An 18,241-nucleotide genomic window follows, 5' to 3' on the forward strand; every position below is an offset into this window, starting at 1 on the left:
GATGTTGCAGAAAGTTTCATGAGCAATATGTGAAAATAATATCTACCAAATGTAGAAAAGAGTTGAATGGAATGTCACATGTGTGGTGTTTGCATCACTAAGCAAGGACGCTCGTCCTAAGAAAAATCTTCAGGCTAGCTGGTGACAGAAATTGTTTTCACATTTCCCTCTGCTATTTCAAAGAATATGCTCAAACTGAGAACATATTGTCATAGTGTTCATACCTTGGTGTAAACTCTCATTTACCTAGCCTGTAGGTGAATCTGGAGCAACTGGACTTTATATATATATATATATATATATATATATATATATATATATATATATATATATATATATATATATATATATATATATATATATATATATATATATATATATATATATATATATATATAAGAGAGAGAGAGAGAGAGAGAGAGAGAGAGAGAGAGAGAGAGAGAGACAAACAATTGCTTAGGAAAAAATATTTCAGTTCTACGGTAAGAGCAAATAAAGAGCAAGGACTGTACCGTGCATGAGATAGAAAACAGCAGTACATTCCATTGCAGGTTGTTCATACTTAGAACAGAGATAAAAAGCATTTGAGAAGTCAGCAACAGTCCACATTCTGTTCTATGATGGGCAAGAGCCTCAACTGAAAGAAAACAAATCAAAGAGGAGTTGGATATTATTCCTAGATTTTTTGTTATTTACCTTTGTGTTTCTTTCATCTTTGATCATTTTTTACTCATGAGAGCACATTTGAGTGTGACAACAAGCAGCTTGTAGAAATGAAGGTGATATCCTACATCGGTGCAGACAGAAACCTGGCATTTCTGCAGCATTTTTTGGGTGAGAATATTTCTTATTCTTATTGCGTTTTTAAAATGGGTTTTTAGAAACCTGGACAATGAAATAAGCTTTGAGTCTGAGTAAATATATTATTAAATAGTAAATATTATATTATTCATCATTCATTCATTCATTAATTCATTTTCAACCGTTTCTGTGACGGGTTGCGGGGAGCTGGAGCCTATCCCAGCCGACTGAGGCGTGAGAAGGGGGAAACTCTGGGTGCAACGCCAGTGCACCACGCGAACACATTTTTATGTGAACATCTGAGATTATAACTATTTGTTTTGATTTCTGTGTGATGGCCCAGTGATGCTAAGATCTGAGGTCTTTGCAAGTTCTGCCTCTCTACATCTCCAGTTTCCCCTCACAATCCACAGATATCCAAAGCATGTGAATTGGACACACTAAAATTTTCCACAGATGTGAATTTAAGTGTGACTCCATTGTGTTATCTTATTCAAGATGTCATGTTAGACATCTTACTGAAATGGAATCTTGATTCATATTTGAACAGCATACACACTGATAGTCGTTTTATATTGACTTCATCGGGAAAGATCTGATGAGTTTTATCAGCTCACTGATTGATAAAATCTGATTCACTGCATAGTATATAGCATGTGAAATGGGCTATCATCTGCAATGAATGGAGGTTTGTTTGCAGTACTTCACACAGTACAGTGTATTTCTTCATCGACTTGCAGGAGGACTACGATGGAGGAGCAGCTATAGATCAATCCCCCTACTGACAGCCACTCCTCACCGTCCCCTCATAGATGAGCAGATCACCATTAAAGGACGCTTCCTCCCCCCACACTGTCCTGTCACTTTGTGTGCACAAATTCAAAATGAGGATGGTCACCTATGGAAGTCATTTGCACACTATAACACAAACGCAGAGGGAACTGTAAACTGTAAGTAACACTAAATTGTACAGTATTTTCCCTAATAAAGTAATAATCAAAAAATTCAAAATATTAATACAACTGCTGAAAGACAACATAATGTTTGGATTGTGGATCAGTCATATAAGATTAGGGGTCCAGTGTGTAGAATTTAAATGTGGAAACAGAATATTATGATTTCATATTAAAAGTTTTTGTTACCTCTAAATGAGATCTTCTTCCACTGGGTTTGCCACGTAAACATAAGAGACTTTATTTGCCACATAAAACACAAATTTCGTTCTATACATTTGAACCACGCTTAAAGAGCAGTTGTCAGCTCCCATAGAGCAACTTGGGGTTCAGTATATTAATCAAAGGATTAGGCCTGGAGGATCTGGGGATCAATCCATCAAACTTCCGATAAACCAACAACCACTCAGTGTTGCATCACCAGAACAAATAAAAAACCTGCCTCTAATGAGGATCTTTTAGTTATTAGTGGCCATAGAGGAAGAGACAAGAGATGATCAGTTTGGTTCTCCAATCATTTCAAAAACTAACACTGTTGTGGAGACTAACTAATATTGTTCTACTGCTGGACTGCTTATGGTGAAATCGAATGATTAACATTGACAAAAGGCCCTATCGAATAACCATCTAGATTTAGATATTTGTGAGCATTGGAGACACAATTACAGGCTCATGCAATACGTCACATTGTCCCAACAAACAGGTTCAGAGTTATTTTCCAACATTCTTTGCAGGATGCATTCTTGACACACTCCAGAGATAAGGCCCTGACAGGCTTGTGTGCTGCAGGTGCTCACAAACATTTCACCTGTCGCCACCATGTCCCGCCATGACCTCAGTCAATGCAATATTTAAAAAATCACTTTCAACGTCAAGTGCAGATAACGTTTAATGGTAACAACACATTTATTGCATGAGTTTACATAATTCAACAAACTAATAAAATGATAAAATAATATGCTCAGCTGTCTCAGTTTGACATTATTGACTGAAGAAAACCATTCAATGTTTTCCTAAAAAATGTCAAACACATCTTGATGAGGTTGTTTGCTCATTTCTCAGCTTGCTCATTATTTCTCTTTGTCGTGGATATACAGTAATACACAGTAAATATCTCTCTTCCATTGTGTTATCCCAGTGCTGATTTTGAGGGATACATTCCTTTTTGGGAATGCATTTGCTCTCTCATCCCCAAGTTGTCAGGGCGTACAGGGATTCAAATGAATGTGCTTGTATTGTAATACACATCACAATGTAGGAGTTATGATTCCCTGTATTTCCATTTCATGCAATGCATGACATGTTGTGTTATGCTGATGAGTGCAACTCTTCCATCTAGAAGTAAGAACTTTAAGCACAACACAAAATGAACAGTACAGAATTGCATGCTTTAGGACAGACTCCTCAGGTTGACAATGGACATGGTCTAATTACTAGTCTGACTCAACATGAACTGTTTTTAAATTAAAAAAAGAACCCAAGGGTGAAAGTAATCAGCTGGTTCTTCGTGACATCACTGACATGAACAAGTTTGCCTTTCACCTGACATATCTATCATACCATTAGTTGTTTTTGTCACTGCATATTTTTAAATTTTTACAAATCTACTACATTCTAAAACATAAATTTCTCTGTCCGTATCTTGCAAAATTTTCTATTTTTGCAACTTGCAGGTGTATTTTTAAACCAACAGTACCCATTATTGTGGGATGTCAAATCTCCTAGCTCTAGAAATGAGACAAATTCATCAGTAAAGCATGATGAAGCCTTTCACTGGATAAATATAAATGCATTTTACAGTTGAGGGCAAATTGTTATCTAAAGTGTTTTGGAAAAGACTCCAATATCTTTTATTTTCCAAAGCAGAAAGAAGGGCCTGTAGATATGCAAATGTGAACCAAATGGTGGACAGATAATCAGCTACATAGTTGCACCCTGGGAGCAGATTTGGGGTTCAGCCTTGCCTTGAACTGGTCACCCTCTGGTTCCCAAGCCAACTCTGGACAGCGCCTGGAGCTGAATCCCAGTGATAGAGAGCTGCAGACTCTCCTTCCAAATGGTTTCGAAGTTGCTGCAAGTTGTAGCAATATGCATACTTTGAATTCTAGACTTGACCCACATGTCATACAGACATCTTTTGTTATGAAGGGTGTCAACTTCTTTTCAGTAATACATTTCTCTTGTCTTGCTGGCTTATCTTTGTTAACCTCATTCCTTTTTCATTCCTTTAATTCTGTTCTCCATGCTATTGTCATAATCCTGTCCTGCAAGTTTATTAACAGGGACAATGCAAGAACGCTATTCTGGACTTGCACAAGGGGACACCATGGACTCATGTTAATGAACCTCTCCTCTACTCCAACAAAACAGAAGTAGTACAGTACACTTCTTTTCCCACTCTCAGGACAGTGCATTCTGGTACTCGTAGTCCGACTACTACAGTCACTTGATATTGATACATTTGTTCCCACACACATCTTTCAGCAAATAAATCTTGATCCTCTTAAATCCACAGTCAATCAGAAACTAAAGTAAAGCCAACTAAAGACCAAACAGCCTAAAACAAAACACTTCATAGTTATTCAGAAAATCAAGAGTGAAAACCTGACAAAGAATTGTTCACACAAGAAGTGCGAAAAATACAATCAACAGTCAAGCAGAGAAAAAAAGTGTTGCAAAAATCACTGTAAAGCAGACAGAGAAAACAGTCTAATTGACACAAGTACATAAAAAGGCCAGCATTTTGCATTGCTATACAAATAATTTGTCTGCCATATTTTGGATTAACATTTGAAGTGAATTTTAATTTTGTCTTCTTATATGTCTTGTTTTTCCTTGATTACAGTGGCCGATAGTGGGTCCTTACAGTTGTTACTAAATCCCACATACTGAACGTTTAAAACATTAAACTGTTTCTTAAGATGTTTTTAAAGATGTGCTTAAATTGTGGTTTTAAAAATGGAAATAAGTAAAGTTTTAAATATCTATCTTGTATTCAACTTATAGAAATTGGTATATTTTATTTTTTATTTTTTAAAATGTTATACTTGTATTGGGCATTGAGTAACTTCCTCTGATCTCTGAATAGTGGCCAGGGATTGTTCGGTTGGTGGGTCGTATTTAGGATGTGAGCCGATGGGTTTATTCTGGGGACTGCAGCCCGTTCCTGCTGCACTAGATATATTGAGGTAGGTGACAATGTTGGTTTCCTGAGGGCTGAAGGAAGTACAATTTGTGGTATTAAAATCTGACAGCTATAACTCCTAATCCTAAATCTTTGTAGATTTGACTTCAATTTTACAGATCTATTTAGGCTTTGATGTTACTTTATGACTCCCTCGCAGGGAAATTCTTTTTTTCACTCAATATATCAAACACAGAGGCGCACACACACACACACACACACACACACACACACACACACACACACACACACACACACACACACACACACACACACACACACACACAGAGAGAGACAGAGAGAGAGAGAGAGAGAGAGAGAGGGTCACACACACAACTCTCCAAACACATTTGTGAATAATTTATAGGAGCAAGTGGTGTTACCAATTAAGTAATGATTTAATCTGGGTTTCACTTTTTTTCCCTCTGCATATAGCAGCAGAACCACGTTGTTAAATTATAATGGTACTTATTGTTGCAGTAAATGGCCATTACAAATAATTGATGAGTTCCTTAAGTGATTTGTGCTCTTCTCTACAGTATGAGGAAAAAAAATGTAGAGACTCCATCAGTCACACTCGTGTCTGTACTAGAAGGTCACGTTACACCCAGTGAGGGTCATGGGAATGAACTGACTGCCATAACTATTGAACGCTGGTACATGGCACCAGGTGTCCGGCGAATCAAAGTTTGCCAAAATGGGATTAAAGCAACCTTGTTTTTGCCACCGGGTGAGCAGATGTAAAACAGTAGTTTAGTTCAGAAGGAATTGGACTGATGTGGGAACCTAATGCACTGAACCACGTGTATTTTGTTGATATCCTGCAGGCCCAGGCCCATTTCCAGCCATGTTGGACCTGTGGGGATTAGGCAGACAGCTGGTAGAGACCCGCTCTGCCCTGTTAGCATCCCGAGGCTATGCGAGCCTGTCTCTCGCCTATTTAGGGCGCAATAACTCCCATGGACTCGAAAACAGAATGTGTGTTGATCATTCATATTTCCAGGTAAGGTGTGACGCGAGTTCTATTTCATCCGAGACCACATTCATTTCTTCCCACATGTTGTTTCTGTGTCACCATGTTATCATTGCAATCAAAATTACATTTTTTTGCAACAGTCGGCCTTCCAGCTACTTCAGAATCATCATCAGGTCTGTGCAGACAGAGTCGGGATCATTGGCCTGTCCTTTGGAGGCTACCTGAGTCTTCGAACTGCCATTCAGACTGCTGTCAAAGTAGATTTATCTCTGTCTTTCAATCAAAATCTATTGTTTGGTCAATACAATAGCTAGCTCCATTCACATCCAAAAACTCACTATCTTCTAAGAATGAGATGTCAACATTGTCTTTCAGTAATTATGTTCTCCTCTCTAGCCATCCTGTTTGATTTGTGTAAGTGGTCCTACAGGATGTATGATGAAAGTCATAGATGCAGATGGGAGGACTGAGCTGTTTGAGAGGTAAATGGTAATTGAAGATAAAACAAGACATTTTTACTAACAGGTTATGTCTGATATGATCTTGCCTGATTTCAAATGGCATATTTAAATGGGCTTTAAATGCTCATTATTGGCTTAGTATATTGATTTTAGGCTTTCACTCTATAGATTTACACGCGTAAAACTTAAATCACATTATTTTCTCCACACTAATTCTTGTTACTGTGTCTTTTGTCTAAAGTATTCTGTTTTAGCCTTGCTCCCTCAAACCTCCTCCCTCTTGAAAGGTGCACAGACTTTTCACCTAAACAGGCCTGAGCAGGCCTCAAGATACAACCAACTCAGAAATTATACAGAGGCAGGACACTACACACTGTTAACAACATGTTAGCAATGATAAAAATAAAAACAATATAGCAGTTTAAATAAATAATGATAGGAATTTATTCCAAATATGAATGAACTATTTGTAGGTAAAACAGTTTTACCAAAAACAAACATTTTCTTAACAAAAATACGAAGAAAGTGGTCAGGATTTTTAGTTTTACAGAATTAATCTGCAGAATCTACAGAATGGGCTTTTACTTTACACTCGGTATGTTGGTATTATATTATTTTTTTCGATCTTTTCTTCTTTAGCCGAACTCATTTTAGAAGAATTGTTGATACAGCATTGACTGTTTTCAATTATTTCACTCTGACTTGATAATGATAATCTGACTTGTGTGTTTTCTCTGTAAACTTGTCCTTTTAGTGACCAGAGGCATTGGTCATATGATGATCAAGGCTGTGTCAGGTTTAGAGAATCCACATTGCCTGTAAACCTTTGCCCTGAGGGCAGAGTGAAGGTAATGTGAAATATGTACCATGCAATCTGCTCTGCTGACGACAATACACAACCTGTACTCACACATACTTAAAGAGTATACATTATGGTATTTTAATGATTATCTCTGTGGCCATATACTACGAGTGTTTTTTTACTGTGTGTCTGAAATGCTTCATTAAAAGCAGACGTTGCCAGGTGACCTTTAAATCAACTGGTTTGGAGCTAATATGCAAAGAGTAGCTGTGCCTGAAAGTCTTTGCTGCACATGGCTATAATCCTGTAAATAGGTTGTTGGAAGAGATTGCTGCAGGTCACATGACCAGCTGATAGAGAGCCCTCCTTGAAATCAGACAGTTGATTTAGCTACTTGGTTGTTTTGTGTGTTTATTAAGCATTTCATTATATATTTATCTTAACCATTAAGATATTGATCTAATATGAAGATACAGTATTCTTAAATATTTGAATAGTGCATCCATTTAGTAATTTAATTGTTAAATAATTTCTTCAGGACAATACGAGAATGCAATTTTTGTTTATTTTGACTTGTACAACAGGAAACCACTCAACTTCACGAAGGCAGAAAGAAAACAGTGAACTCTTTTGAGTTTTTTTGAGTGCAATTGCTAGTCCTGCTCTGCTCATATCAATTAAATCAGTCCTGTGGATTCCTGCACAGGACTGATGATGCTAAAGTTCTGACCCAGACACAAAAAAATGCATCCATCCATCCATTTTCTTATAGAAGAGATGATTGCAATCACCTAGGCTACAGCTGCTTCGTGTCTGCTGGGGCCTATCTCAACTGGCTACAGGCAAGAGGCAGGATATGCCCCAGACAAGATGCCAGCTCATCACTGGGCCAAAGACAAAGCCATTTTTGCAAAGAAATCTAGAAGGACAAATAGCAACATGTCATCTACAAGAGAATCCTAAACCTGATTCAACTGTTAGCTTTGACCTTAAATGAAAATGAAGAGAAAAAGCTCACATAATCGCAAATGAATAACATGAATAAAAAAAGCTGTGGCACCATTACTGCGAACTGAAACAATTGCCACTTCAAGAGCAAAATCAATTTTTACCAAAGAGAACAACAATGTACAGAGAAAATATATTCTGCAGTAACTTCAGTCATGAATACATGTATAAGCTTATTTTGCATACATGTCCAGTGGTTGATGCATCAATCAGTTATATCTTTTGGCACTACAGATAGTCTATTTGTACAGATCATGTCGGCCAGATCGCAATGCAAGTAATTTTGTATGGATTTCCGTTTGTAAGGTGATGTATCATCTCACCCACCAGCAGAAATGATATTTTGGGCTTTAATACATGAAAAGCAGCAACATAATTTCATTGATTAATTAAATATTCCCTGGTGCTTTGATATCATAAATGCTTCATGAGACAGAACATTATACAGTATGTGATTGGGGGTGTGGGGGCGTCATTTCCTTCCATTTCTATTACTGTGATCTTGATCCATCTTCTTGAAAGAATGTGAAAGGAAATGACCATGTTTGTTCACAAATATGCATGTACTACAAAGGATGCGGATAAACCAAACTTCAAGTATCAACATAGGAAATATTGGTAAAATGTTAGTTACAGCTGTACTTCTCTGACAGCACTACAACACTAAATAGTGTAGCCTTTACTGCCATCTTCAGGCAAATCTGTGCTTTGTTATATCCCGCGAAGCGGTGATGTATTGTAAAGTAATTGTCAGTGTTTGTCTGTTGATCCTTCAGTCAGTCCGTCCACCCAGTATCTTCACAACCGTTGAAGACAGAAAGATGAAATAAAAAGTGCATTACTCGGGCGGCAAAGGGGATGAAAATGAGACGATGACCTTGACCTTGAGAAAACTAGGTTAAGGTCAAATTTAAACTTTTGTACATTTTTTGCACATATCTCAGGAACCGGATAAGATAGAAAGACAAAACAAAAGGCATTATATTCAGGGAGCCAAGGGGATGAAAAATAGATCACAACCGTGACCTTGAAGAACTAGGTCAATGTCAAATTTTCACATATATACTTTTTAGGTGCACATCTCTGAAACCTGATGAGATATAAGCACAAAACAAAAAGCAACATTTTCAGGAAGCCAGAGGCACAAAAATGTGATGATGTCATGGGTTTCTACAGTCTCTGACTGCCTTGTTTAGTCTTTGTTTGTACCACATATTTCGTGTTTGCTCCATCATTATTCTTTCTATTTCAGATAGAGCACCTTGCCTGTCCATTGCTGTACATAACTGGCGAAGATGACCAGATCATAGCAAGCAAAGAGGGTGCAAACCTGGTAGTTTGTCCACTTCTAAAAATCCTTGCCCTCAGGCATCAAGAGTTTCAGAAATACATAAAGGGATTTGTACTGCAAATTACAATTTGCAAAATGAGTTGTACATTAAATAATTCTAAATGATTTGGCAATTTAATGCTCTTGTATGGCTTTCATAATGGCTCACCAAACTAGTCATAATACTGTGCACTCTGTTAACATTCATCAGTTCAAGGAGACCCTGAAGGCTGCAGGCAAATCCCATTTATTCACCCACTGGTCATACCCGGGTGCTGGTCACGTCATTGAACCGCCTTACACACCACATTCAAGAGTGTCCTTGTGGAGCCGGAACCCAGTCAAAAGTGAGCCCCATCCTGTTTTTTGTTCAGATGTTCCATTTTTCATACAGTATATGTGGTCATCATTTTCTTATTCTGAGACTTTTCATTTTCATATTTTTGGATTGTTATTGTTTCTTCTACAGTTGTTGCTCTCTATGGAGGTTATTTTGCACCTCATGCAGTTGCCCAGGAAGATGCATGGAAAAAGATTCTTGAATTTATGGAGATAAATTTGCGACAATGAAACGTCTGACGATCCTGAGATTGAACAGACAGATCACAGATTTGACTGAGATGCTGCATTAATCAAAAATTTACATGTGTGTCACCAAAAGTTATAAAACCAATGAAAAAACTGATGATGAACTCATTCACATTTGGCAGACTGCAGACTGCTTCTAGATTTATTTTAAATGGTATAGTGACAAAAAAAATTCAAAGTCTTTCTAAAATGTCATTTTAGGCTGGAATGGTTTTAGAAATATGTTCTTCGTGTTATGATTTAAACATTATTTTAGGCAACAAATGTTTAATACCAAATACAAGATGTAACAAAGATTCCAATCAAAATTCCAATCAAACACTCACTCATTTCTGTCATGCTCAAATTTTTAATGACATATCATGTATGTACATGTTAACTAATCATTATGGTAATCTGGAGTGAAGAGTTCTTCGCATGCTGATGTCACCATGGCAATCAGTGCTATAAACTCTTTGAAGTCAATCTCCAAGTCTCCATTTTGGTCAAGATCGGCGAAGAGCTCATCCAGAGTTTCATTTTCATGGATTTTCTGCACAACAAAAAAAGTGAATGTAAGTGAAACATTTCCAACACTGAATGCTACAGCACTCCTTCTTACACTGTAAGGATGAAAAAAGAACTGCGTTGATGGATAGAACAAAACTTGTTTGAGGGTGATGATAGAGGACACTGTTGTTAGTTCTCTGCCCTAAGCTTTTCTCAAATGTCTGAGCTCTGCAGCATAACACAATAAAAGAACACGGTTAATGTGATGCTTTAGTAAGTATCTGAGGTTGAAGCAACTGCAATCATGTTGATGTACATGCACTCATCATCATCACATGTAAAATAGTCTGACAATCCAAAAAATGGATGACAGACTATTTCTGTGTAGTTCAATGTTGAATTAAAGACTGATGAATGGATCCACCAACATCTGTATCTATTGAATACTTGCATGGTTTCTGTCGGCATTTCAAACATAAACATCCCAATATTCAAAGAATATCTTACCTTTATGAAGTTATTCATCTCATTGTTGATAAGTGCTTTAAGCTCTGCCTTCTTCAGCTTGCACTTCTGACCTGAATATTTATGAAAAACTCGAATAACGGTGAGCATGCCCTGTTCCAAGTCTGACATACTGTCCATCGAAGCCTGCAATGAGTGTTTACATTTATGCATTATATTTAAAATTGATGTATCCCCTAATTCATTATCATTCAAGAATATATTTTAAATGCATAGAAATGCATCAGTTATGTCAATCCTTTAGTATATCTTACCTTCATCTAAATTCCTCTGTCTTCTAAGGACGTCCAATGCAAAGTAGGGCTTATTTAGCTGTGTGACAGTTGCCTCGCCCAGTTTACAGTGGACACTAAGCTGTATTGATCAACCAGAGGAAGGCTTCTCATCTATGAAGTACAACGTAATGGGCAACTAATGGATATTAGTGGTCAGAGCCTTTACCAAAAACCATTTGCGTACAAAACTTGTCATTTGAGAGTGATCAAGTTTCTCCTTTTACAGGCTACATGTGAAAGAAGGAAAAAGCCAACTAATTGGTTTGTCAGGCATACTTGTATCTATATCTAGAGGGAGAGAGGGAATTAAGCTGCCGTAGTACTTGAAATGCATGTGTGTATTTCTATTTCTGTGTGTATTAATGACTACGGTTTATCTGATTTAAAAACTGGTTTTTGTTTGTATTAGACCAAATTAGAGTCCAATTTGATGACGAACCTGAACCTGACTGGCTTGATTTTTTTGTATTTGTTAATAAACTTTTTTTTAAAAAACAAGATATGAACAGATGGGCAGTGGTGAGCGGCATGTGGCCGCGTTGAAGAAAAATAACAAGAACAAGAACAAGAAATGTACTTAATTAATGTTTGGGAAAATAATTTTTTCCACTCATGTTTCTCATACATTTTTAACATGCATATATGTGTGTGAACTGTCCCCTGAAACCATCACAAACTCATACCAGGGGCCTGTAAGCATGCAATGGAAGCTGATTTTATACTTAATATGTTATCCGCCGTAATTATGGGCATTTTAAATACATTGTTAATATTTTATTATTGATGTGTTTAAAATGAGGCTACAGAAGACGCCTGCATAACTTCCTGCAGCGGGTTTTTTCTCATTTCCGGTTGTCTACACCTTTTCCTACAGTCTTCTCGGTCTATCAGTTGCGTAACAGTCCGAACCTTTGAGCGGCGGTCTAAACTTCTACTCTGATTGGTTTACACGATACTCGAGCTCTAACATTGACCAATCATCACGCCTCCTACATCAACCTAGCCAGCGAAGGCACCCTCAGTTAGCCAATCAGGTGTGGCGTGGGGTGTGTGTTGCGTTTCCTATAGCCTTCCCTGCGGTAGGAAACTGCCGTGAAAACGCCAGAGGAGATAGAACTCTGTTTACTGCTGTGTTACCCAAACTTTACATCCTTTTACACCGAATTGTCTGCGCTCGGTTACCGCAGGTTGTCGCGATAACAAAACTAGCAGGAGCGAGAGGAGAACACGCAGCGTGTCACAGGAAACTTGGCTTTTGAGTCATTTCTCAGTCTGTTTTGCCTCTTCTGAGGTGTAAATTCCTGCTAAAGGTAAGCCCTTAAAAACCCGTTCCTCGGAATGCTGAGCATTACATAACGTCATACGTACCTACACATCAATGTGTGTTATTTTTTTTTCTGTTTTGTGTTCTCTCCCATTTGATCTCACTGAAGCACAGAGCGGTTTAGTTATCCAGTTTTGCATACTTGAATCGTAATCAAAACGACGAGTCAGTGATGATGGCGAGGCTTCTGTCTGTTTAATGTAAGAACCCCTGAACTGGTTCATGAGGCCGTGTTCCACCCTCACATGTCTTTTTTCACAAATGCCCTGTTTTCTTTTTGAGGCTATAATTAGCCCAGTATGTCAAAGCCTTACCTGCCTCGCCTCTTCTTTCTCACCCACTCTCTCACATTCACTTGAAGTTTCCATCTCTATGTTGACAAAATCCCCTTGTTTCCTTTTGTTCAGGCATGGCTGATCTGCTGAGACTGCTGCTCAGGGTAGCAGAGAAGGCTGCTAACGTGGCCCGGGTCTGCAGGCAGGAGGCTCCCCTCTTTCAGCTCCTTGTGCAAGAGAAAACTGGAGATGACAAGAACAAGAAGTTTGTCCAAGACTTCAAAACACTTGCCGATGTGGTGATTCAGGAGATGATCCAGCATGATGTTGGTGCTCAGGTAGGATGTGTTGCTGAAATTTGGACTGTCAGAATGAACTGGAAGGTCTGTGTTTTTGATCCTAATCTGGTTCTGTCTTTTCCTTTGGTCAGTTCCCTGAGATGTGTGGCTTCATTCATGGAGAGGAGTCCAATAAATTTGAAAATGGGCTAGGTAACATTTTACACTACGATTCTAAAGTTCCAGGTTCATTGTATATTAGTACGAAAGAACTCTATGACCAAAAACAAGGCAAACATTGTTGACTAGCTAGTTGTCAGCTATATATGGTGGGCCCTATCTAAAAACACGTCATTTTTGCACTGTTATCAATATTCTTCCTCCTACTTGCCGCAAGTGAAATGAGGGGAGTATAAATGAGTGGGTTCCTCTCCATCTGTTACAAATAGTTTTTGAACCATAACTTTCTTTAAAAGTATTTTCTGGCTAACCTTTTTTTTTAAAAAACAACAACAACAACAACAGTGAAGTACTGAATTGTTCCATTTTGCTGTTTAGTGATAATGGTCGTTGAAAAGTTTTCCAGTTCCATAGTTACAATTTGGACCGATGCCAATGGTTGTTTTCATGGCCAGTGGTCAAGGATTCTGAGTATCTTGTATTTGTCAAAGCTTGGTATAAATTTGTTGGTTTTATAAAAACAGGAAAAACTGAAACCCTACAATTAATCATTTCCTGAATTCTTACCTGACCTCATCACATCAGGTTTTAGGAAAGTGTGAGTAATTCTTTTGTTACGTACTTTGTGTATCAAATATTTGAAGATACATTTTTCCTTTATTTAAACACCTGCCGATCACAGGGAGCACTTTTCTATGCCTAAGTCTTCTTTACATTTAAATACTTGTGTTCTTACCTAGGTTGCTGTCCACTATGATCACAGTTTGATCTGTGGGTCTCTGCCGCATTTGGAATGACGTGTTTTTTTAATACAGCTTTTGTCCACTTACGTTATCATAGATAGTCTTATTGGTCCTTAAAGGGTAAATTACCAAAGCAAGTGCATGTCCTACATGTGGAGAATAGTTATTACTGTTATACAGAATTTTAAACATACTTTGATGCAAGTCTTCAAACTAGAAGTGTCCTGTATGTAATTTTGCACAGAGGATCTGTTTCCTGCCTGTGCATTATCATTACAAAGTGGATATCTTTATTACAGCAGAGGTGAAGGAGCCTCCTTTAGTAAACACTGCGGTCCCTCCAGTAGGTCATGCAGGGAATGTGAAGTGTTGAGCAGTTTATGCAACATTCTTCCCTCAGTAACCAACTCTGAGGGCTCTAAAGTAATCCGCTACACAAAGCCAATCGTCTTTGACTTCATTTTTCAGGTTGTTGGGTTTTTTTTACTGGCTTTGAGTCCACTGTTCTTCACAAACCTCAGAATGCATAATATCTAAAGTTCTAATGCTTCACTCGCTCTGTGCCCAGGAGAGAGCGTGATCGTCACGGTGTGCAGCACAGAGGAGGAGACGGCAAAACTCCTGGCTTCTGTGCTGGATGATAACCACACGGCAGCGTCTCTGCTAGCTCAAGCAATCCACCAGGACCCAGCAACCATAGACGCACACATGGACGACGTGGCAGTGCCCCTCAGCCCCTCTGAGCTCGGCATCTGGATTGACCCCATAGGTGAAGGGCTGAGTGTTTTCAAGAATCCCGCATTGACCCAACAATTTGTTGAATCATAGAGCTGTCTGTAAAGCCTCAGCTGATTTTTGTCTTTGTTTTATGTCAAGATGCCACCAGTCAGTATATAGAGGGCCGGGAGGAGGTGCTCGAGGAAGGCCATCTGTTCCCTTCAGGTCTTCACTGTGCTTTGGTCCTGATCGGGGTTTATCTCCTGAAAACAGGGGAACCCGTCATGGGCGTCATCAACCAGCCATTCAACTACAAAGATCCTGCTGGTGGCGGGTGAGTTAAAAAGAGGGAACATTTCTTTTTCTATTGTTTCTGACAGGGTTTCCCTTCAAACAACAGCCACTGCGTGTCAAACTTCACAGATTTATAATTTTATATGTATTTAAAAAAAATTAAACTTATATGAAACTTATGAAGTGAGATTAATTATATTTAATGATCTACATTTTTTCTTGAGCATAAACAAAAATCATTGCAGTAAAAATGTTTTACTGTAATTTTTATCACAGTAAATTTTGAATATGATGGTCAATCATCATAAATGTAGTTATATTTTGAAGCAGCATCAACTACAACAGCTCTGCCATAATATTTTGTTTATGGTGGAAATGAGTTGATTCTTTAATACTGTATGTTTGTTACCAAGATAACTGAACTAGATTGAGAAATGTATTTAATACCTCCGAACATAGTCTTGTGTACTCCACAATCTATGACATCAATGATTAAAAAAATGTGCATCTATCAAACTAATCATAATAATCATACATCTCATGCTAGACTTCTATTTTAAGCTGTCCAACCTAAAATGCTTACAGGCTTTATCTCTTCCACTGATACCTGAAAAATGAAAAACTCAATTCCCAACCAATTGTGTGCTTTCACAGCTGGAGGGGTAAACATTTCTGGGGTGTGTCTTGCGGTGGTGTCAATGTCTGCTCGGAGACCTGTCCCAAAGAGGGCCCTGGGGCGGGGCTGTCTGTGGTTCTGAGCTCCAGCGAGAAGCAGGTGGTGAAGGAAGCCTTGACCGCGCTGTGTGGCCCTGGCAAGCTGATGTACGCTTCTGGAGCTGGCTTCAAGATCTTGTGTGTCATTCAGGGCCTGGCTGATGTTTATGTCGTCTCAGAGGGAAGCACCTTCAAGTGGGACTCCTGTGCTCCTCACGCCTTGCTTCGAGCCCTCGGAGGGGGGGTGGTGGACCTAGCTAACTGTCTGCAGTCCAGCTCTGCAGTACAGGATAACCAGGCAGAACTGACCTACCACCAGCCTCGCCCTGAGAGTAAGAGAGCGGACTGCTGGGCTAACTATGGTGGTCTGGTGGCTTACAGAGACCCTTCTCAGCTCCGAAGGGTCGTAGGAACTTTGAAAGGAAAGGTGTGATCGACAGAACGGCGATCAGTCGAAGCTGCAACCTTTATTCTTGCACATATGATCATTTGAGTTTTTCTGTGTTAGTATAGAGGGATGCGAGAGCAGGATTAATAATGCAGTCATTTTTTCAATTCAATATGCAAGTTTATGTTGTACATGAAGAACATCTGGTGTCATATATTTAAATACAGTACTATTTAGTGGTTCTTTACTGCATTTGTAAAACATGGAGTTAAACAAGCAAGAGTACCATGATCCTCATGATGTCTAAATGAAAGGTTAGAAAGTACAGGAAACAGTTTTTAAAAATTACATTGGGGAGTTGAGTGAAGGATTGACAGAAAGTTCATAAAATACTATTCTTTATCTTACCACCGGGTGGGGGGGGGTCACCACATGGGTCCTTTAACGGTCAGATTGTATCTTCTTTACTCATACCAATGATGGCTGAGGGAAAACCTGTGGTAAAATGTGACCCTCACCCCCACCCCTTTACAGATGCAACAAATTAAGTACCAGATTTATTTTGCATCACTCACAGTAGATAATCATTTATTTAACGTTGGAAGCTTTGTAATCGTTTGTCTACGTATCGCAAAAGGAAAACTGCAGTACATTGTTGGACAGCTGAGGAGTGCTTCACTGACAAGCACTTCAGTGGCTTAAGAACTATTTACAACTGGATTTTTCCTGGAGTCTAAATTGTATTTGTGTTAAGTAATATTTCAAATCCTCCACCTTATCTGACCTGACAAATGCTTCAAGGCGAGTAAGGGGAAAAAGACTCCAAACAGAACAGGAATCTGCAACTCTGAAGCAAGTCCTTTTAAGGAGCAGGGGGGAAGACATGTCCATCCCTCCTTCCACGGCTGACGTGCTGTTGGAGATCAGAATGGAGAAGCCACATGAGGTAGAACCGTAAGCACCACGTTCAGTGTGACTTGACAGAATTAAAATATTAATGCAGTCTCAAGGATCCCATGTGATCCAATGGTCTCCTGAAAGATGGAAAGATTCTCAAAATGTTTGAAGTAATGGCACATCAACTATTTTTCATTGTTTAAATGATTGTGATATGCATCATCTGCAAGATGAGATATTGTTTGCTGTGTGTACCAAGCACGAAGCAGAACAACAATGTGCATGTAGGAAATCATCTTTATTTGAAAACCAGAGAAAAGCAGGGGAAAGAAACCCAACAGTGAGATTTTAAAATGCCAGTCAGGGCGCTCGCATCATAATTCCCTACAAAAACCCTGATGATTGTCAGATTTTTTTGTTGTTTTTTTTGCAATGTTTCTGCATACAGTATTCTGTTAAAAGTTTGAAAAGAAACAAAAATGTGTCTGCTCTTTTCTTTGATCACTTAGATTTCAAACTGCTACCCTTAACACAGAACACTGTACATTCTCAAGTCACGGTAGATGTGTGGAAAATAATGTGCTGTACTATACTATACATGGTAACAGCGGTGGATCGAGGATCTTGGACACAGAATTCAATGATATAATCATGAAAACATGGATACTTTGATGGCCAAACCCTTTGAGCGAAATGAAAATGTGTTCTAAAAAACAAATCCTGAAGAAATGGGTGACATTTTTGTAGAGCTATCACAATGTAAACCTAAGAAAAAAACTTGACACCTCATTACAGCTCACCTGTGACCCTTCAGGTCATTATATCGTTAAATTGTGTAGATTTTATTGTCAATCCCATTTTTAAGTTTCAAATCGGTTTGAGAGGAAACAACTCCACAGGTGAGAAAAAGTCTGACACATGGAAAGAAACATGGCAAACCTGTCATTTTTGATCGCAGACAATATCTAGAACATTTCATCATTTCAAACAAACCGAAGAAACCTGCAATGTGCAGAATGTGTTTTTTATGGCTGTGTGA

At 38.6% G+C, this 18,241-nt stretch overlaps 3 protein-coding genes across 3 annotated transcripts; 2 read left to right on the plus strand and 1 right to left on the minus strand.

Moving 5' to 3' along the window:
- Positions 1 to 545: 545 nt before the first annotated feature.
- On the plus strand, positions 546 to 10,463 carry LOC137594888 (bile acid-CoA:amino acid N-acyltransferase-like). Its single transcript, XM_068314487.1, has 11 exons — positions 546 to 834; positions 1,542 to 1,751; positions 4,843 to 4,942; positions 5,478 to 5,668; positions 5,766 to 5,941; positions 6,055 to 6,171; positions 6,311 to 6,396; positions 7,130 to 7,223; positions 9,438 to 9,518; positions 9,727 to 9,862; positions 9,985 to 10,463. Exons 1-11 carry the CDS (start codon positions 774 to 776, stop codon positions 10,083 to 10,085), a joined length of 1,353 nt encoding a protein of 450 aa, XP_068170588.1. The 5' UTR covers positions 546 to 773; the 3' UTR covers positions 10,086 to 10,463.
- Positions 10,464 to 10,465: 2 nt separating this feature from the next.
- LOC137594891 (protein S100-B-like) lies at positions 10,466 to 13,118 on the minus strand. Its single transcript, XM_068314491.1, has 3 exons — positions 13,031 to 13,118; positions 11,100 to 11,243; positions 10,466 to 10,635 (listed from the first exon to the last, which is right to left on the minus strand). The coding sequence occupies exons 1-3, from the start codon at positions 13,082 to 13,084 to the stop codon at positions 10,483 to 10,485; spliced, it is 351 nt and encodes a 116-aa protein (XP_068170592.1). The 5' UTR covers positions 13,085 to 13,118; the 3' UTR covers positions 10,466 to 10,482.
- inpp1 (inositol polyphosphate-1-phosphatase) lies at positions 12,481 to 16,354 on the plus strand. The gene is made up of 6 exons (XM_068314490.1): positions 12,481 to 12,702; positions 13,124 to 13,329; positions 13,422 to 13,482; positions 14,761 to 14,961; positions 15,069 to 15,243; positions 15,858 to 16,354. Exons 2-6 carry the CDS (start codon positions 13,126 to 13,128, stop codon positions 16,348 to 16,350), a joined length of 1,134 nt encoding a protein of 377 aa, XP_068170591.1. The 5' UTR covers positions 12,481 to 12,702; positions 13,124 to 13,125; the 3' UTR covers positions 16,351 to 16,354.
- Positions 16,355 to 18,241: the final 1,887 nt, after the last annotated feature.

The sequence above is a fragment of the Antennarius striatus genome, chromosome 5, assembly GCF_040054535.1.
Source record: "Antennarius striatus isolate MH-2024 chromosome 5, ASM4005453v1, whole genome shotgun sequence".
NCBI lineage: Eukaryota > Metazoa > Chordata > Actinopteri > Lophiiformes > Antennariidae > Antennarius > Antennarius striatus.